Source organism: Oryctolagus cuniculus, chromosome 2 (genome assembly GCF_964237555.1).
Source record: "Oryctolagus cuniculus chromosome 2, mOryCun1.1, whole genome shotgun sequence".
Lineage (NCBI taxonomy): Eukaryota > Metazoa > Chordata > Mammalia > Lagomorpha > Leporidae > Oryctolagus > Oryctolagus cuniculus.
Genome location: NC_091433.1, coordinates 132,789,382 through 132,811,143, shown reverse-complemented (window position 1 = coordinate 132,811,143; position 21,762 = coordinate 132,789,382). Strand labels below are relative to the sequence as shown.

The window sequence follows — 21,762 nt, the reverse complement described above, 5'->3', positions numbered from 1 at the left end:
CTGAAAGTGCCTGGAAATATTGACATGATTATTTACTCCTTGTTGAAAGATTTTTTTCCCGCTTGAACTCAGGATAGCATACTCTGCTGGTTTTCCTCCTATTTCATTGACTGCCCCTTTTCTTTTAATTAATTAACATTTTATTTAAAAAGCAGACAGAAAGAGGGACAGATAGAGATCTATTTACTGCCTGAAAAAGCTAGGTTTAGGCCAGGCCAAAGCCAGGAGCCAGGAACTCATTCCAAGTCTCCCATGTGGGTGGCAGAGACCAAATACTTGAATCATCATCTGCCTCTCAGAGTGCACATAGTAGGAAGCTAGAATCAGGAGCAAAGGTGGGACTTACTTGAACCCAGGTACCCCCATAAGGAATACAGGTAGCCCAAATGGTATCTTTTTAAAAAAATTTTTTTAGCCGGCGCCGTGGCTCAATAGGCTAATCCTCCACCTTGCGGCGCCGGCACACCGGGTTCTAGTCCCGGTTGGGGCGCCGGATTCTGTCCCGGTTGCCCCTCTTCCAGGCCAGCTCTCTGCTATGGCCAGGGAGTGCAGTGGAGGATGGCCCAGGTGCTTGGGCCCTGCACCCCATGGGAGACCAGGAAAAGCACCTGGCTCCTGGCTCCTGCCAGGATCAGCGCGGTGCGCCGGCTGCAGCGGCGGCCATTGGAGGGTGAACCAACGGCAAAAGGAAGACCTTTCTCTCTCTGTCTCTCTCTCTCACTGTCCACTCTGCCTGTCAAAAAAAAAAAAAAAAAAAATTTTTTTAAAGATTTATTTATTTGAAAGGCAGAGTTACAGAGAGGCAGGGAGAGGGAGAGGGAGGTCTTCCATCCCTGGTTCACTCCCCAAATGGCCGCAGCTAGATCATAAGTTAAGCAGCCGGAATTTGAACTGGCATTATATGGGATGCTGGCACTGCAGGCATCAGCTTTACACATTATACCACAGCGCTGGCCCTCCAGATGGTATCTTAATTGCTGTGTCAGTTGCCTGGCAGCTCCTTCTGTCTTTGCTAGCTTCTTTTCCTCTTAGTCAACAACTGTTGTGTGACTTGATACTTAGTACATTTTTTTTTATAATCAATGAAGATAGTATTTCAAATGTTACCGACTGAATTGTTAACATGTATGTAAATATATAGCTCATTTACATAGTCCAAATCATATAAGGGGAAGCAAAAAATAAAGGTGCATCACAGAGAAAAAGATTCTGAAGAATACATAGTTCCTCTTTCATACAGCATTACTTCATTATGTGAATTCAATACCTGTTGATGTATTTCCAGTAGTGTTTCTCTACATACATTTTCACAGTGCTTTCTCTCTATAATTCTGCTTTTTGTTGAAGTTTGCCTTATAAGAAAGGTTTTTATAGTTCCACTACATTCACAGGATTTTCCCTCTATGTGGGTTCTCTGATACATTGTTAAAATGATTTATGTTAAAAAGATTTCTGACAATGCATGTTCTTATCTCTAAGTCCTTTGATGTGAAGAATGAATTATGGTAAAAAACATTTTTATACTCATTATACAGGCTGTTATTTTTTCTTTGTATGAGTTTCTAATATCTCTTGAAGAATATAACTTCTGGTAAAAATGTTTTGTTTTGTTTTGTTTTTTCACTTTCCCCTATCTGTGCTCTCTCATGACTTCACAGCGCATCTACACACTGATGACTCCCAACCTGAATGTGTGTAGCCAGCTACTCTGTTGGCATCTTTCTTGGATACCTAATAGCATCTTAAATGTAACAATCCCTGGAACAGCTCTTTTCATCCCTAACCCTCCTTTTTGCCAAGTGTTCTCCAACACATAGATGGCCTCTCTTTTGATCCATTGCAAATACTCCAAACTGGTTTCATTTTGGATTCTTTTTTTATACCACTCTTGGTGTGCATAAGAACTTTCTCAAGGATCTACTCCTAAAATTCTTAGTGTGTATACTACTTCACACCTCTCTCACCTGGGCTATTGTAATAGCCTCATAACTGCTGTCTGTGTTTTATTTCCATTCTATTTTCCACACAACAGCTAAAGTGATCTTTTTAAAATGCAAGTAAATTAAGTCACTTCCTTCCCTGAAGTCCTCCTCCCTGCCTACCACACTTAGAAGGCATCCACCTAGACTCGTCCCTACCTTTTCTGGCTCCTGGCCATCTCTATGGACTCTTCTCTAGCTTCTATACCTGTCAGTCACTGCCGAAGCTGCAGAGCCCTTCTTACTTTTCCTCAGATAAGTCAAGGTTACATCTCTGATGCTTTGTACTTCCTGTTCTCTCTGCCTAAGATGCTTTTTCCCTAGACAGCTTCCTGATCTGCTCCTTCAGTTGACACACATCCTTACTTACCTAGTATCTCCTCCGAGAGGAGAGACTTTTCCTGAGCACTTGTCTAAACCAACAGGCTTCCCTCCTCTACCCTGTCACTGTCTCCTGACATTCCTGTTGTTCCCTTCATCCCATGGGTATTAATCATCTCTTCTACCACACAGACTTATACATATATTAGAATATAAATTCTACTGGGGTAGAAACTTGATTTACCACTCTCCTCACTGTCTAGAACATTGCCTGGCATGTGAATATAAATATATATATGTGCTCAAAAAATACCACTTAAACCTTGAATTGCTGATGTAATTCGGGGGATCAGCCACACACTTGAAGCCCTCATTTCCCTAAGTTATATCACCACGTTATGTAATACTCTCTCAGTAACTGTAGGCTGAGGGAATAAACAAGCATGTGAGCCTTATGATAATATTTAAAATAACCCAGTTGTGTGTCTGTTGGTTAATTACTTAAGGTATTTAATTAGAGTATTTTTAAAGCAGGGTAGGTTTTAATGGTGGTTCTTGTTCTATCTAGACTCCTGGTGTCCTACACTATACCTTCTTAGAATTGCTGTGACAAGGTTATTATTTGTGATAGGATTGCAGTGTGTGGGAGAGATCTGGAGAGAGATCACAAAGAGGCAATACTAGGAAAGTAGCTGATGATCATGAGGACTGCTTTTCTTGCCGGAATATGTAGTGATAAGCCTTAAAGGAAAGGAACTGGCAAAAAGCAGAGAACCCAGGAGAGAAACAGGTAGAATGAATGGGGAAAAAAAGACTCTATACTTTTTATTTTTGAATTGCTAATATGATAAACTGAAATAAGTCTCTCCTTTCTATTTCCTAGTACTGCTGGCGGTGGACAGGTTTTAACTTCGGCTTTGACTTACTTGTGACATACACCAATCGATACATCATTTTCAAACGCAATACACTGAACCAGCCGTGTAGTGGATCTGTCAGTCTGCAGCCTCGAAGGAGCATAGCATTTAGGTAGGATGAGATTTCCCCCACCCCACTCCTCGCTCCCAGGAAATATAAGAAAACAAAACTGATAATTTACACCAACAGTAGTGAAACTTTGATAAGATATGATTTATATGAAAATGTTAGGGACTGGTAAGTTTCCATTCCTCTAAGATGTATTAATAATAAAAATCATAACTGGTATGTCAGGGAGAATGAATAGACTAGAATATGATTGATATGTGGGCTTGAAGTGGTCAACTCATTATTCCTAACAAATAAAATGTCCAAACTAGAACAGGGCAAGGCGTTTTTCTAGGAATACATGTCTGGTACTATCCTTAACTTTCTATAGGATTGGATATGTCCAACTTTGCCTAATAGTTGGGCTGGCAATCTTTTCTGGAGAGGATGTTATAGGCTGACAGATTCAAAGTAGTTGACTAAACAGATCATTTACAAGTCACACAGTTTTATTTGTGCTACACCGTATACAAAAATCAATTCAAAATGTATAAAGGATTAAGTATAAGAGCTAAAACCGTGAAATACCCAGAGAAAAATGTAGAAGAAAAGGTTTATAACATTTGATTTGTCAATGATTTGTTTGATACGATACCAAAAGCACAGGCAACAAAAGGAAAAACAGAGAAATTGGACTTTACCAAAATTGAAAACTCTAGTCATCAAAGTCACACTGTCAGCAGTGAAAAGGCAAACAAACCATGGAATGGAAGAAAATGTTTATAAACTATATATATGTTAAGGAGTTAATATCTAGAATAATAGAGAACTCTTAAAACTCCACAACTTAAAAAAATGATTGAAAATGGACAAAGGACTTACATAAACATATCCCCATATATAAATAGCTAATAAGTACATGAAAAGCTGCTTGATGTCACTAAGCATTAGGGAAATGAAAACAAAAACCACAATAAGATACAACTTCACATGTACTAGAACAGCAGTTACTGGCCGGCGCCGCGGCTCACTAGGCTAATCCTCCGCCTAGCGGCGCCGGCACACCGGGTTCTAGTCCCGGTTGGGGCGCCGGATTCTGTCCCGGTTGCCCCTCTTCCAGGCCAGCCCTCTGCTGTGGCCAGGGAGTGCAGTGGAGGATGGCCCAGGTGCTTGGGCCCTGCACCCCATGGGAGACCAGGAAAAGCACCTGGCTCCTGGCTCCTGCCATCGGATCAGCGCGGTGCGCCGGCCGCAGCGCGCTGGCCGCGGCGGCCATTGGAGGGTGAACCAACGGCAAAGGAAGACCTTTCTCTCTGTCTCTCTCTCTCACTGTCCACTCTGCCTGTCAAAAAAAAAAAAAAAAAAAAATTAAAAAAAAAAAAAAAAAGAAAAAAAAAATAGAACAGCAGTTACTAAGAACAAAATTAAAAAAGGGTTGGTGAGGATGTGAAGTAATTAGAACCTTGTGCACTGCTGGACTGCTGGTGGTATGCTAAATGGGATAGCCACTGTAGAAGATGGTAAGGGTATTTTAAAGATTTATTTATATTACTTGAAAGTCACAGTTACACAGAGAGGAGAGGCAGATAGAAAGAGAGGTCTTCCATCTGCTGGTTCACTCCCCAGGTGGCCGCAATGGCCAGAGCTGTGCTGATCCGGAGGCAGGAGTTTGCTCCAGGTCTCCCACGCGGATGCAGGGGCCCAAGGACTTGGGCCATCTTCCACTGCTTTCCCAGGCTACAGCAGAGAGCTAGATCAGAAGTGGAGCAGCTGGGTTTCGAACCAGCACCTATATGGGATGCCGGCACTGCAGGGGCAGCTTTACCCAGGTACAGTGCCGGCCCCGGGTATTTACTGGACAAAAATGAGGCCTGCTATTACCTATGATCCAGCAGTTCCTCTTCTGAGTATACACCCAAAAGAAATGAAAGCGGGGCTTGTATTTACAACTGCCTTATTCACAGTATCCAGAAGCTAGAAGCAACTTATATCCATTGACAGATGAATGGATAAATAAATACATAAAACCACAACATCATTCAGTCTTTAAAAAAGGAAATTTTGACACAGGCCAAGTGGATGAACCTTAAAGACATTATACTGAGTGAAATAAGCCAGTCACAGAAGGACAGTTATTGGATGATCCCATTCATGTGAAGTACCTCAAGCAGACAAATTCATAGTGACAGAAATTAGACTGGTGGTTTCCAGGGGCTAGGGAAAGGAGAGTTGATATTTAACAAATTGTTTATTAGGGAAAGATGAAAATGCTCTAGAGATAAGGGATGGTGATTGTTGTAGAACAATATGAATTTATTTGACGTTTTAGAACTGTGTACTTAAAAATGGTTAGGGGCCCACAGTTGGCCTAATGATTAAGAAACCTGTGTCCCATTTCAGAGTGCCTGGGTTCAATTCCCAGCTGTGACTTCTGACTCTAGGTTCCTGCTAATGTATACCCTGGGAGGCAGCAGGGATGGCTCAAGTAGTTGGGTCTCTGTCACTCACATAAAGACCTGGATTGAGTTCCTGGTTCCTGGCTTCCATCCAGCACAGACCCTGTAATTGTGGACATTTGGATTGTGAACCCATGGATGGGAGGTGCCTCTCTCTCTCTGTCAGCCTCTCAGTTTTTTTTTTTTTTTTTTTTTTTTTTTAAGATATATTTATTTATTTGAAAGTCAGAGTTACACAGAGAGAGAAGGAGGGGCAGAGAGAGAGGTCTTCCATCTGCTGGTTCACTCCTCAATTGGCCGCAACAGTTGGAACTGCACCAATCCGAAGCCAGGAGGCAGGAGCTTCTTCCTGGTCTCCCACACAAGTGCAGGGACCCAAGGACCTGGGCCATTTTATGCTTTCCCAGGCTATAACAGAGCTGGATTGGAAGTGGAGCAGCCAGGACCTGAACCGGAGCCCATATGAGATGCCGGCACTGCAGGTGGCAGCTTTACCTGCTACACCACAGCACCAGCCCCTCAAATTTTTTAAACAATGATTACATGGTCAATTTTATGTACATTTTACCATTATAAAAAAGTCAAACTATTTTTATATCTCAGTTAAATATAATAGTACAGAGGCTGGCACTGTGGCAGAGGGGGTAGGGCTGCTGGCTGCAGTACTGGCATCCCATATGGGCACTGGTTCAACTCCTGGCTGCTCCACTTTTGATCCAGCTCTCTGCTATGTCCTGGGAAAGCAATGAAGATGGCCCAAGTCCTTGGGCCCCTGCAGTTGCATGGGAAGACCGGGAGGAAGCATCTGGCTTCAGATCGGCACAGTTCTGCCCGTTGTGGCCAATTGGGGAGTAAACCAGCAAATGGAAGACCTCTCTGTCTGCCTCTCCTTCTCTCTGTAACTCTGACTTTCAAATAAATAAATAAATCTTTAAAAAATAAATAAACATAATAGCACAAGCATGTAAAACTGAATGGAATCAGTTTATAATTTGAAAAGACTAGCAAAGAATATAGAAAAGAATAAATTTTAAAGTGAGGAGAGGACTTTTTAAAATCCAAATGTGGTTTAAAAGTGTGTTTATTTTTTATTTTTAAATCCTAGATTACGTTTGGCTTCTTTTGACAGTAGTGGGAAACTAATATGTAGTAGAACAACTGGCTATCAAATACTTACACTTGAAAAGGATCAGGTATGTTTGATTACTGTTGTGTCATTATACTACTTGTCTTTTGAATACTCTTAAATTCTCAAGTGAAGATACTTGATTTGTAAGATTTTTGGATATAAAGATTAAACCACTGTGTTTACTTACTTACCCCATTCCACTAGAAACATAACTGGGGGAAGAAATAGAAAGTTTGATTTAGCCGGCGCCGTGGCTCACTAGGCTAATCCTCCGCCTAGTGGCGCCGGCACACCGGGTTCTAGTCCCGGTTTGGGCGCCGGATTCTGTCCCGGTTGCCCCTCTTCCAGGCCAGCTCTCTGCTGTGGCCAGGGAGTGCAGTGGAGGATGGCCCAGGTGCTTGGGCCCTGCACCCCATGGGAGACCAGGAAAAAGCACCTGGCTCCTGGCTCCTGCCATCGGATCAGCGCGGTGCGCCGGCCGCAGCGCGGCGGCCATTGAAGGGTGAACCAACGGCAAAGGAAGACCTTTCTCTCTGTCTCTCTCTCTCACTGTCCACTCTGCCTGTCAAAAAAAAAAAAAAAAAAAAGTTTGATTTGAGGGGCAGGGAAAAGCTGATAATAAGGAAATTATTATTTATCCTGGATATCATTTTTAAAAAGTTAGGTTTTAAGTACTTGATACACTGTGTACCTAAGTGCATTTATTTATATATGAACAACAGACATCTTGTCTATTGTGCGTGAATATTAAGAGAACCTTATTCTTTAGCACATTAGATTTGTACAATAATAAACATGTTCTCAAGATTACCTCTAAAGCCATTTTTTTCTTTATACATCAAATACATATAGAAGTTTCAAAATGTTGAGAAAGTAAGCCATTTTCAAACAGTAAAATGAGAGCTATTAAAATACTGAAGTTTTCTTTTAAAATTCACCACCACTCCAGAGGTCATACTATTTTAATAAAGGATTCAGAACTTACATAGTTCAAATAAGTTGTGAGAAGTTACCAGTTTTCTTCAGACTGAAGAGACTTCACATATCTTTAGCATTGCAAGGAGCTTTAGTGGGGATAGTTGCTGTTGTCTTCCTGCCCGATGTGAGAACTCCATTAGCACCATTCTCAGTCCTCCAGCCATTGCTGGAGCTCCACTGACAGATGACCATCTCATGTGGTGGTAGTATGTGAGAATGTCCACTTCAAGGCAGATGGATAATGAAAAAGTCCAAATATCACTCCACTGCTATTCTCTATTGGTTTTACCTGCTTGGAGTTGAATGGGCAATAACCATCTTTACCTTCTACCAAAACCTCATTAAAAATATACATTGTCAGGGCTCAAAGCAGCTAGAGATTTAAAAGCACAAGGGCAAGATAATTCTGTTCCATTTGTTCACTCAGCAAGTATTTGAGTCCCTACGATGTTTTAGGTGTTTTGCTAGGGGCAGAGGAAATAGAGGCAGACTGGTGTTAATATAGCCTTAGTACAGAATAAACCTAAAGCCATGTGCAGCATTGAGGGAGAAGTCTGTAACCCGTACTGTGGGGTCGGGGGAGGAGAAGGGAAGACATCTCAGGAAAAGCTTTCTCAGAAAACTTGAAGAATGAATGGATATCCAAATCCAGCCTCCAGTGATAGGGTGGAGGCAGGGAGCACGTGGATCACTCAAGGAGCTGAAAGACAGTTGCAAGAGTTTTCAGCACAATTAAAGCCAGGACAGTGGGTGTCTGTGGATGGAGTTGAGGAGGATTTTAGTTGGGTGATTGTATGTGAGTGTTTTACATGGATGTTACAGGTTTTAGATGATCACAGGTTATAGATGTTTGCTGTACTAGAAAAATAGAAAACGTAGGGGCCAGCATTCTGGCACAGGGGGCTAAAGCCCTGCCCTGCAGTGCTGACATCCCATATGGGCTTGGTTCGAGTCTTGGCTTCTCCACTTCTGATCCAGCTCCCTGCTAATAGCCTGAGAAAGCAGTAGAAAATGGCCCAAGTGCTTGGGCTCCTGCACCCAAGTGGGATACTAGACCAGGGTGACTAAAAGTTAGCTGTGTTTGGGTATTAGTCCTCTCTGAGTAGTGCCATCATCTGCTTAACACGATCAACCTAGGTGATGGCTTCACTTGATTTTGTTCATTAGTTGTTTTTTTTTTTTTCTTTTTTCAATACCACTTTCCCTCTTGGGGGTAGAGGATGGAGAATGTTTGGGTCACGTTTATATTGCCTACCTTCTTTTTTTTTTTTTTTTTTTTCTTTTTTGACAGGCAGAGTGGACAGTGAGAGAGAGAGAAAGGTCTTCCTTTGCCGTTGGTTCACTCTCCAATGGCTGCTGTGGCCGGCGCACCGCGCTGATCTGATGGCAGGAGCCAGGTACTTATCCTGGTCTCCCATGGGGTGCAGGGGCCCATGTACTTGGGCCATCCTCCACTGCACTCCCTGGCCACAGCAGAGAGCTGGCCTGAAGAGGGGCAACAGGATAGAATCTGGCACCCCGAATGGGACTAGAACCCGATGTGCCGGTGCCGCAAGGCGGAGGATTAGCCTAGTGAGCCTCAGCGCCGGCTCTTTATTTTTTTTTAAAGACTTATTTATTTATTTGAAAGTCAAAGTTACACAGAGAGGAGAAACAGGGAGAGAGAGGTCTTCCATCCAGTGGTTCACTCCCCAATCGGACACAACAGCCAGAGCTGCGCCAATCCGAAGCCAGGAGCCAGGAGCTTCTTCCAGGTCTCCCACGCGGGTGCAGGGGCTCAAGGACTTGGGCTATCCTCCACTGCTTTCCCAGGCCATAGCAGAGAGCTGGATGGGAAGTGGAGCAGCTGGGTCTTGAACTGGCGCCCATATGGCCAGGGCGTTAACTTGCTGTGCCACATTGCCGGCCCCTCCTACTTTCTTTATACAAACAATTTATCTTGCTATTCCTTTAACACAGAAGCTGTGTTTAGTTGAGCCTAATTCAGTCACTCAGATATTCTAGTATTACTGTTTCTTTTCATTACAGGAACACATGTGTTGGTTTAAAAAAAGTAAAACTCTAGGTCTAAACATTATTTAATAGTATATTCTCCCAAATGTATAAAATTAAGAAAAAATAATGCATACTCTTGCAGAGAATGTATCCCAGATATTTCAGGGTTGATTCTTTAAGGATTTACTTTCTTCACCAAATACTGCTGGTAAAGGATAGGAGAGGCTCCAAACAGCTGTGTAGTGTAAGTGCTTCTTGAATTTCTGGTTCTTAGGTGGAACATCAACTCCTGTCTCTGGAAGTCTGGAACATTCTCACATGTATTGATGTAACTGAAACTGAATTGCTTTTGCATGATAATGTATGTTATGTTCCAGAAGACATAGCATGTTTGTCATAGGAACAGTGAGAAATCTTTTTTATTTGACAGAGTTAGACAGTGAGAGAGAGAGACAGAGAGAAAGGTCTTCCTTCCATTGGTTCACTCCCCAAGTGGCTGCTATGGCCGGAGCTGCGCCGATACAAAGCCAGGAACCTGGAGCTTCTTCCTGGTCTCCCATGCGGGTGCAGGGGTCCAAGCACTTGGGCCATCCTCCACTGCCCTCCCGGGCCACAGCAGAGAGCTAGACTGGAAGAGGAGCAACTGGGACTAGAACCTGGCGCCCATATGGGATTCTGGCGCCACAGGCAGAGGATTAGCCAAGTGAGCCATGGCGCCAGCCCCCAAGTGAGAAATCTTAAAGAAGAGTATGGGCCCCGCTAGTTGGTGATAATGATGACTCCCCACCTTCATCCTGATTTGGTCTCGCTAAGGGCTTTCAGAAATTAAAGCCATTTGAGAAGATTGTGTATTTTTGGACACTGTATCTGTTCATAAATATGCAGATAGTGATAAAAATTTTTGCAATATTGAAGAAAACTACCATTACTGAGGAAATAATGTATAGCTGGCTTTGCTGTACCCTCTGTGCATTTCCTGATTTAATCCTCAGTGCAGTTCTGTAAGATGGGCACCCTTAGTGTCCCCACTCAAAGCAAGGAAGCCGCAACTGACAAGATCACACAGCTAATGGGTGGGAGTTTTAAGATCTGAGCTGCGGCTCCGACTCCAGATGCAAGCTCTTAACCCCCCATTACTCCTCTGGTTCACTAAGTTCAACAGTTTGGTTTATTTATTTCATTTTTCTAATACTGTTACTTAGTTGTCATTAAACTTAAAAATCTGTCTTTATAGGAGCAAGTGGTGATGAACTTGGACAGCAGGCTTCTGATCTTCCCTTTGTATATCTGCTGTAACTTCTTGTATATATCATCAGAAAAAAGAACTGAAAATAATCTTCACCCAGAAAATACAGAAAACTGAGGATCTCATCAGATGGAAATAATAGCACTTTGAAAACTTACTAGGCCAGCTTTAATTTAATGGCCCTATTGATATTCACACCTAAGGTGACTAACAATGACAAAGGCCTTATGAACTGTGCAGACAATGCAGAAGATTATCCCTACCCTCATTACATTTCTATGCACATATGAAAAAGCATTTTAAAACCAAGAAAATATCTGTCAAACCATTTATGTTATAAAGATGTCAAGTCATAATTTAGCATCAGTAGAAAATTGCTGTAGGTAAATTTCACATTTCTCTGCAACAAAGTAAAGATTTAGTTTTTAACTTAAACTCTTCTTGCCTAATGTTGATGAATCTCACTTATACATCCATAAATTTATTTTTATTGGCTAAAAGAATGGTGAGGGAATAATTTGGCAAGCTAGAAATACACTTTCAAATGGTGCATTAGAGCTCTCCTTTTTCAACTGTTCTTTATGAGTCCTCCTTTTAGTGTATTATCTTTCCAATATGTTTTATTTGTTAAATTTTTTCACCATTTTTGGAGACTAAGTGGAGGAACATTTTTTTAAAGTTAAGCATTTTCACGATTTTTTTTCCCTAGGATTTTAACAATAAAAATCAGCTTCAGACCTTCAGATAAACTTGAATGAGGGAAAAATCAGTTTGATTCTTAAGATATTCCTTTGCCTTATATGGTCTTTTCTTTGACATTCTGTATAACTTTATTATTAGGTTATGAGTTATTTATGTAACAGATATCACACTTTTTAATGTTTTCATATTCTGTGATCTTTAGAATTATTTATGTTCAAGTTTTAGTTGGGAACCCTATTTCCTACTTAAGCTCAGGACTTTATAACCTCTGAATTGAGTGCCTTTGAGTTATACATGCTAATAGAAATTTCATAGTAAATGTAAATAAGGTCAGAGGATCTAATGTAGAAGCTGATAATAAAGCATTAATGTAAAAATAGGATTTATTTTTGTCAAAAATGGTATGTATACATGTCCTGATTTATATATGTTGGTTTCTTTTGTTTATTGCTGTTTGAAAATAGCCATGCTCATTTTCTTTCCAGTCAGAGTAAGTACTTTTATGGTTAATGTATATTTTTAGTATGTTTTTTAAAATGGGAATCATTTTTATGTATCTGTGCAAATAATAAATGTTCATTTGGAAAAAATAAATAAGCTCTTATATAAAATGGACCAGAAAAAACTTGATTGAAACCAGAATATTTTTTCTTTCTAGTCAGATTTTTTTCCAACTACTTTTAACTTTTATAATTCATTGATAGTTTTTCTTTCCCGGTAATATGTCAATAGGTTCAAATATTGCTTTTATCCTTTCAAAACTCATTCACTTGTTTCAACTCAAAGGAAACTTAAATGCCAGCCTCTCTACCCCCAGAACTGAAACTTAGATATTTCCAACATAATTATTTGGCTATATCAGGAGGCTATACTTGTTATTTTTTTATATGGTTATAATTTTATCTTCTTCAAGAGATGTTTTCTTTCTATCTCATCACAGCATAACAAGTTGAATAATTAAGTTTATAAATCTTAGAAATAAAGATAATAAAGCTGGAGTATATTAATAAGTAAAATTAACTATTTCATTCCACTTATGTAAATCAACTGGCCAGACTGGAATTATATATAGCATGTGTCGGGTCTTTTCTAACCAAGTTGCTTATGTCATCCTTAGACTATTATTTCTTCAGTTACGGGTAGGTAATGTTCTCATTTGAGGAATCAATAATTGTCAGCTAGTATTTCACATTGATAGTAAAGATCTGTTTTTGTTTTCTTATCAGATCCTTTTATGTGTTTTGCATACTGTTCTTTTCAATAGGAATATTTTCTTTTTTTTTTTTTATTTTTCTTTTTTCTTTTTTTTTTTCTTTTTCTTTTTTTTTTTAAACTTTTATTTAATGCATATAATTTTCCAAAGTACGACTTATGGATTACAATGGCTTCCCCCCCATACCGTCCCTCCCACCCACAACCCTCCCCTTTCCCACTCCCTCTCCCCTTCCATTCACATCATGATTCATTTTCGATTATCTTAATATACAGAAGATCAGCTTAGTATACATTAAGTATGGATTTCAACAGTTTGCTCCCACACAGAAACATAAAGTGAAAAATAATAGATGATTTTTTTAAATGATAATGAAATCAGAGCAGACCTATTGTCATGTTTAATCCCAGTGAGAGTCAAGTTGGGAATTGATAATTTCTTTTTTTTTTTTTCTTTTTTTTTTTTTTTTACAGAGGATCAGTTTAGTATGCATTAAGTAAGGATTTCAACAGTTTGCACCCCCATAGAAACACAAAGTGAAATATATTGTTTGAGTACTCGTTATAGCATTAAATCTCCATGTACAGCACATTAAGGACAGAGATCCTACATGAGGAGTAAGTGCACAGTGACTCCTGTTGTTGACTTTACCAATTGACACTCCTGTCTATGGCATCAGTAATCTCCCTATGCTCCAGTCATGAGTTTCCAAGGCTATGGAAGCCCTCTGAGTTCTCCGACTCTTATCTTGTTTAGACAAGGTCATAGTCAAAGTGGAGGTTCTCTCCTCCCTTCAGAGAAAGGTACCTCCTTTCAATAGGAATATTTTCAAGAAAGTGCTAGAGTGTCAGCTTAAGTATCATAGAAACTATTACATATGAAAGCTTTTGGTTTATAGCTTCTATTAGCTACCTTTTTTTTTTTAACTGACAGGGTTAGAAAATGTTTACCCATTAACTGTTTTTGCTTGTCAGTAAAAAAGTCCTTAAGAAAGCATGTTCTAGAGTTTCACGCTAAGTTATTTAAAAAGAGTATTAATATTTTACCTTTTTTTAAAGGATATGGCTTAAAACTTAGCAAGACAGGCAAAATTAAGTGAAAGACAGTGGTAGTCACTGGCTTTCTTATCAAGTGTTTAGTAGTTAACATTTTATCTTATTTCAAGTGGTTCAATAGGCTTACCACCACATGTGAACAGTTTTCCACATCCAAGCAAAAACAGGGCTACCAGGGGATCATTATGGCTATTCAAAGTGAATTTAATTAAATTTTTTAATTAAAAAATATCTGACAGCAAGTGAGCGAGCTCTTACCTGCTGGTTCACTTCCCAAATGCCTGCAATGGCTGGGATTGGGCCCTTTAAGATAACTGTAAAGAATAGGAAAAAAATCAGCCAGAGGTGCAGATGGTAAACATAAATGATTTGTGAATCACTTGAAATGACATGTTCAAGCAGTGTGGACCCAATCACTTAAAATGAATTTAAAAAAAAAAAAGGGAGGGGGACTGGTGTTGTGGCACATCGGATTAAGCCACCACCTGCAATGCCAGCATCCCAAATGGGCACCAGTTTTGAGTCCCACTTCCAATCCAGCTCCCTGCTAATGCACCTGGGGAAGCAGTAAAGGATGGCCCAAATGCATTCATGTGGGAGACTCGAATGAGGCTCCTGGCTCCTGGCTTTGGCCTGACTTAGCCCTGGCCATTGAGATTATTTGGGGAATAAACCAGCAGATGGAAGATCTCTCTGTCTCTCCCTCTCTCTCCGTAACTGCCTTTCAAATAAAATAAGTCTTTTTTTAAAAAAATTACTATATAATTCCCTTCCCAATTAGAGTTTATAATCTCCCCAATATACAAAGGTACAAAAATTTAAAAAGCCTTAAATGGTATCAATCATTCTTAACTAGTGGTCAGATTATATCTAATTAGAGGGAAAATTAATAACATGCACCCATATCCATATGTAATGACAGTGTAGGATACTTTTGTAAAGGTTCATAATTTTATATGAAGTAGTTCTATCAAAGGTAAAACAAACTTCCTGGGTCAACAAAGACCATGCTAAATCCTGTGGGCCAAATGACTGTCGCTACCCTTAGAAAACAGCCTTCTCATACTTCTGACTTCACATTCACCTGATTCCTGTTTCTCTAGCCACTCTTTAGTCTCCTTTTGAGGTTCTTCCTCCAGCTGTCTCTAGGCCCTTTTCTCTCCTGCGTCTGCACTGTGATTGGTTTTATGCACTCAAGCCTTCAAATGAATGTCTATATTCTGATGATGCTTTTTTCTGTAGTTCAGCCCAGGTCTCTTCCAAGCTCTAGAAGCATACCTAGCTGGCATCTCCTCTTAGGCATCAACAAGCTATTCTACCATCTATTCACATGTGCAAGCCAGAAATCTAAATGTCATTCTTGAGTCTTTTAACTCCCCGATGTTCTACATCTAGCATTCTTCAAGTTCTTCCAGTTTTACCAACTGTATGGCAAACAAAGCCACTTCTCACCTTGCTGCTTGCTACTATTCTCAGGCAGCCACTGTCATTTCTAGCTGCACAGGTTTGACTGGGTCTCCCAAAGTTCACCTTGTTGGGAACTTAATCCCCAAATGCAACTGTGTTGAGAAATGGGACCTTTAAAAAGGGAGTGAGCAGGAATGACTTTTTGCAAAGGGTGAGTTCACATGTGATGACACAGCCAGAATGCCCTCGCCGGATGCTGGCACCTTGATATTGGACTTCCCAGCCCCCAGAGCTGTGACAAAGTTATTTTTAAGTTACCCAGTCTTTGATTGTTGTTGCACAAAACAGACACCAACCTAGATTAATGAACTAGCCTGTGTTTTCCCTTCTAATCAAATCTCCATATTACACAAAGTTTTCTCTGAATAAACTCAAGTATGATTCTCCCCCATCCTTAAGCTCTTTTGAGCCTTCCCACTTGCCTTCCAGTTAACACTGCCTTTACTGTGGCTTTTACAAGTCCAGTTTAGCTTTTTTTTTTAAGATTTATTTATTTGAAAGTCAGAGTTACACAGAGAGAGGGAGAGGTCTTCATTCACTGGTTCACTCCCCAGTTGACTGCAATGGCGAGAGCTGCGCCAATCCGGAGCCAGGAGCCAGGAGCTTCTTCTGGTATCCCACGAGGACGCAGGGTGCCAAGGACATGGGACATCTTCTACTGTTTTCCCAGGCCATGCCAGGGAGCTGGGTTGGAAGTGGAGCAGCCGGACTTGAACCCTCGCCCACGTGGGATGCTGGCACTGCAGGCAGCGGCTTTACCCGCAGTGCTGGCTCCCTGCTTTTTCTTATGATCTCCTTAGGTGGCTTCTGTGCTTTTCTTCGGTTCTCTAAAGAGCACACTGCATCTTGCCCTTGAAATGAAGGCCCTTCTATCTTGACAGTCTCTTCCAACCACCACCACCACATTACCCTACATTACCTGGCTAGTTTCTAGTCATACTTTTGAACATTATTTCTTTCTGGAAACGTTACTTGATGACCCTCCACCACAAGCCCAGTTAGGTAATTATCATATGTGGTCTCATATCCTGTTCTTGCCCCATCAACTTCCACATGTAACTTGCTTATATACCTCACTGGACCACAAGCCACTCAAGAACAGAGTCATATCATCTTCCCTCTTCAATCCTCTCATACAATCAATGTGTGAATACAGCTATTAAACGTGCTTTTTTGTTTTTTATGTTTTGACAAATGGCTCCTTGCTGAGACTGCCCCTCTTAGCACTAGGGAATTCCTAGAGGTACAAGTGAGTCCTGGTGGCATGTGCCCTTCCAAATTATGTCTCCAACCACCTTTAATAAATTTGGCTGCAAAGTCTATTAAGACATTGGTGTCTGGTGGCGGCCCACTTCCTGATTCAGAGCTGCTGTCTTCTTGCTGTGTCCTTGTATGGAGAAGAGCTCTCTAGGGCCTCTTTACGAAGACACTACTATTCTTGAGAGTGCCACCCTTGTGACCTAATCACCTGCCAAATGCCTCACCTCCTAATACCATCAACTGATTAGGTTTCAACACAGGAGGTGGGATGGGGTAGGGGAGTCTATAGCAGGATCCTTAGCCTTGGCAAAGGTTTTTAGGCATGACACCAAGAGCACAATCCATAAAAGAAAGTCAAGAAATGGTATGTAATCAAAATATAAAATTTTTGCTCTGTGAAAGACCCTGTTAAGAGGATGACAACAGGAAATAATTACAAGTCATGTATCTGAGAAAGCCATCTAGAAAATATGAAGAACTTGATAGTTAAAGCAAAGAGAATGGACAGACAGTTCATCAACAAGGATATATGGATGGCAAATAAGAACATGGGAAGATTAGGGGAATGCAAATTAAGCTCATGATGAGGTATCATGATAGAGATATCACCTTATACCTAGTAGAAGATGCAAACAGTAGTGACAACACCGAGCACTAGTGAGAGTGGAGAAATGGATCTCCTGTATTGCTGGTAGGCATGTAAAATGGCATAGCCATTTTGGAGAACAGTTTGGCAGTTTCTTTTAACAACTAAACATGTACAGCCTATATGACCCAGAAATCACATGTCTGAGTTTGGATCCCAGATAAATGAACACTTACATCCATTCAAAAAAAATCCTAGCTGCTTTATTTGTAATAGCCAAAAATAAGAAGCAATATGTCCCAAAGTGAATGGTTAAACTCTGGGGCATCCATACTATGGAATACTACTCAGCAATAAACAACATTTTCATGATGGGAAAATGACAGAGATGGGAAAAAATTAATGGTTGCCCAAAGTTAAAGGTAGAGGACAGGTGCCTGAGTGTGACTATACGGGCCAGCATAAAGATTGTTGTGGCATGAAACAGTTGTGTATCCTGATATGGTCATGCTTCCATGAATCTACACGTGTGATTAAGTGACAACTATACACATATATTGTACCAATGTCAGCTTCCTGGTGTGATGTACTCTAGTTTTGTAAGATGTAATCATTGGGTGAAGGGTACACATGACCTCTCTGTACTGTCTTTGCCACCTTCCAGTTAAACTATAATTATTTCAAAATAAAAAGTTTAAATTTTAAAATGAACTCGATTAATCACTGTTGATGGTGGGGTTTCCTCAGGAACTGTGAAAGCCATTCTCTGTTTTCCCTAGCGACCCAGTTGAGACTATTAGGTTCTCCAGTTTAGCTAAGGTAAGTTTACCTGGGTACACAGTGCTGCAGGTGGAATGTGATGGTATTAGGAAGTAGGACCTTTGGGGTGATTAGGCCATGAGAGTAGAGCCTTGAAGAATGGGACAAGTGCTCTTATTTCAAAGACAAAGGTGCCTGTGTTGTAATGAGCAGGTTTAGCCACCACCTGCATAGTTGGCATGCCACACAGGAGTGCTGGTTTCAGTCCCAGCTGCTCCACTTCCAATCCAGCTTCCTGCCAATTCACTTGGAAAAATAGTGTATAATGGCCCAACTAGTTGGGTCCCTGCCACCCATGTAGGAGACACAGATGGAGTTCCTGGTTTCTGGCTTCCATCAGGCCCAGACCTAGCTGGTGCAGCCATCTGGGGAGTGAATCAATGGACAGAATATTCTCTCTCCCACCCCCTTTCAAATAAGTAAATTTTTTAAAAAGTAAGCAGACAGAACAGAGGCCCCAGAGAGCTAGTTAGTCCCTTCTTCCCTGTGGGGACACAGGAGCCTTCCAGGAATGGCAGGTACTGAATCTGCCAGGACCTTGATCTGGGACTTCCCAGTCTCCAGAACTTGTGCAGAATGCATCTGCTGTCTTGTTTTAAGATTTGTTTATTTATTGGAGAGACAGAGAGAGGTCTTCCATCTGCTGGTTCACTCCCCAAATGGCCACAATGGCTGGAGCTTCTTCGAGATCTTCCACACATGTTTCTCCTGCCCAACTGGGGAAATACAGAAATGAATGTGCAGGGTTATCACTGCTGCCAGCTATTTCTCCCTATTTTTCCCCCTTGTGTCTTCTCTGATGACCTGAAGTTTCCCGAGGCATTTCATCAACAAGGATGTGTGGGTGGCTAAGAATGGGAAGACACTCAGCTCGCTATGAGGGAAATGCAAATTAAGATCATGATGAGATGTTACTCTGCACCTAGTAGATGACCTAAAGAAATAGTGACAATGTCAAACACTAGTGCCAGGCGTCTTGTCACTCAGACACAATGTCACTCAGTGTGTGTGGATGGTTTGGTTCTTGTGCACTCCTGCTGGGCCTACAGGTCTCAGCTCTGCTGGGGAAACATCCGCTCAGCTTTTCAGTCATGCTCTTCAGCTATGTTAAATTGCCATTGTGTTAGGTATGATATTTTTTTCCAATGGGAAAATTTCTCAGTTTCCGGTTTGAAGAAGGCATCTTCCCCAGTTGACCATGCCCATACAGACTTAAGAAGTGGGAGAGCAAAATGCAACACTTTGTACTTTTGTCTTAGCCTACTCACCATGAAAACAATTTTCAGCAAATTCACCACTGGCTTCTACATTGCAAAATCCATTGGGCATTTTTCAGTTCTTATTCTAAAGGATTCTCTACTGTATTGGACATAGTTGATGATGTTAGTTTCCCAAGGCTGGTTGTGTAAAACAAAAGTTCATGCTCTCACGGTTCTGGCAGCATGAAGTCCAAAATTAGTTCCAAAGGGTCAAAACCAAAGTATCAGCAGGAGTGTGCTTCCTCTCAAGGTTTTTTTTTTGTTTGTTTGTTTGTTTGTTGTTGTTGTTTGACAGATGAGTTAGACAGTGAGAAAGGTCTTCCTTCCATTGGTTCACCCCCCAGATGGCTGCTACGGCCGGCGTTGCTTCCTCCTGGTCTCCCATGCAGGTGCAGGGACCCAAGCGCTTGGGCCATCCTCCACTGCCCTCCCAGGCCACAGCAGAGAGCTAAACTGGAAGAGGAGCAACCGGGACTAGAACCCAGTGCCTATATGGGATGCTGGTGCCGCAGGCAGAGGATTAACCAAGTGAGCCACGGCACCAACCCCTCCTCTCACGCTTTTAGGGAAGAATCCATTCCCTGCCTCTTCCAGTTCTGGTGGCTGTCACCATTCCTTGATTTGCGGCTGCATTACTCCACCCTCTGCCTCTGCGGTCACATTGCTGCCTCCTTGTCTTGAAAAAAAAAAAAATGTAATTGTTTACTTTAAAATTACATTTGAATAGCAGAGAGAGAGATCCTTCATCTTCTGGTTCACTCCTCAAATCTCTGCAACACCCAGGGCTGGGCCAAGCTGAAGCCAGGAACCCAGAACTCCATCTGGGTCTTCCACATGGGTAGCAGGGACCCAACCACTTGAGCCATGACCTGCTGCTTCCTAGGGTGTGCCAAGATCCAAACAGGGCCTGGATGCAAACCCAGGCCCTCCAATATTGGATGTAGGCATCCTAAGCAACGTCTTAACCACTATGCCACATGCCCAGCCCTGCCTTCTCTTCAGTATGTCAAATCTCCTGCTGCTCTTTTCTTTTTTTTTTTTTTTTAAAGATTTTTAATTTTATTTGAAAGGCAGGGTTAGAGAAAGAGATTCCATCCATTGATTCAAAAGAGAGAGCTTCTATCCACTGGTTCATTTCCCCAGATGGCTGCAATAATGGGCTAGGCCAGGCTGAAGCCTGGAGCCAGGAGCTTCTTCTGGGTCTCCCATGTGGGTGCAGGGGCCCACGGACTTGGTACATCTTCTGCTGCTTTTCCAAGCTCATTAGCAGAGAGCTGGATCAAAAATGGAGAAGCTGGCACTCGAACCGGCGCCAATATAGGATGCTGTGCTGCAGACAACGGCTTTTAACCCACTGCACCAGCCCCTGCCCTTTTCTTAGAAAAGGATATTTATGGTAGCATTATGCTTACCCAAATAATCCAGGATAATCTCCATGTCTCAATATCCTCAATTATATTTGCACTAACTTTTCCATTTAAGAAAACATTCACAAGTTCTGGCGATACAGACTAGATATCTGCAGGGAGAGAAGGGAGCATTATTCAGCCTGGGACACTGACCATTCTCATTCCTCTCCAAAATACCATGCCCTTGACACACTGTCACACTGTTCTCCACTAGCATTTTGAAATCTGACCATCTCGGCTTTCTCTTGTTGAGGCCCACATGGCCCCTGCACTCCATCCTTGGCTTGTCACACCCTCCTTTTTGGGCTGGTGTCATGGACTCCTGTGTTCATAACTCCCCCAACATTGTCTTTGGCCCTGATCTTGCCCCTAAATATCAGACCCAGCCTGCAGATAATCAGATGAGTGCCAGATACGTCTATGTGGATGTTCATCCGGTACCTCATACCTAGTAGCTTTCCAAAGTGAAATTCTCATTCTGCTCTACCAGAAACATGTGTTCTTACCCTGTGAAGTAAACGTATACAGAAGGCGGATCTAGGGTCAGCAAATGGTTCATCCCACTCCTTGACGAGGAGCTGTCACATCCAAAAGGTGTCTGCTTCCACAGACTACTCCATGTGGAGTCCCCATCACGTTCAGCCAGGCAGTGAACAGATCCTCATTTTCTCACTTTAGTAAGCATCACTGAGAGACACCTTTGGCCAGGCGCAGTGCAAAGTGAAAAATGAAGGGCCTCTTGTTAAAAATAAAATCAGTGAGAATTTCAACATGGAGACAGCTGATCATCATGCCAAGCACGGGGCCCTTGTAAGGACAGGATCCTGTGCTACCGCACAGGCCACACACCTGTCAAACTAGACCTGCCTGGGAGTCACTTTTACCTATTACCACCCACCAAAACCTGCCAGGCTTATCTTCT

The 21,762-nt window shown here is 41.7% G+C and overlaps 1 protein-coding gene across 1 annotated transcript in view; it reads left to right on the top strand.

Moving 5' to 3' along the window:
• The window catches only part of GMCL1 (germ cell-less 1, spermatogenesis associated), a 55,904-nt gene extending 37,844 nt beyond the window's left edge, over positions 1-18,060 (top strand). The window contains exons 12-14 of the mRNA XM_002709653.5: positions 3,184-3,329; positions 6,828-6,915; positions 11,059-18,060. Of these exons, the coding sequence (XP_002709699.1) occupies positions 3,184-3,329; positions 6,828-6,915; positions 11,059-11,187 (363 nt within the window). The 3' untranslated portion in view covers positions 11,188-18,060. The remainder of the gene's footprint in view (positions 1-3,183; positions 3,330-6,827; positions 6,916-11,058) is intronic.
• The last annotated feature ends 3,702 nt before the right edge of the window (positions 18,061-21,762 follow it).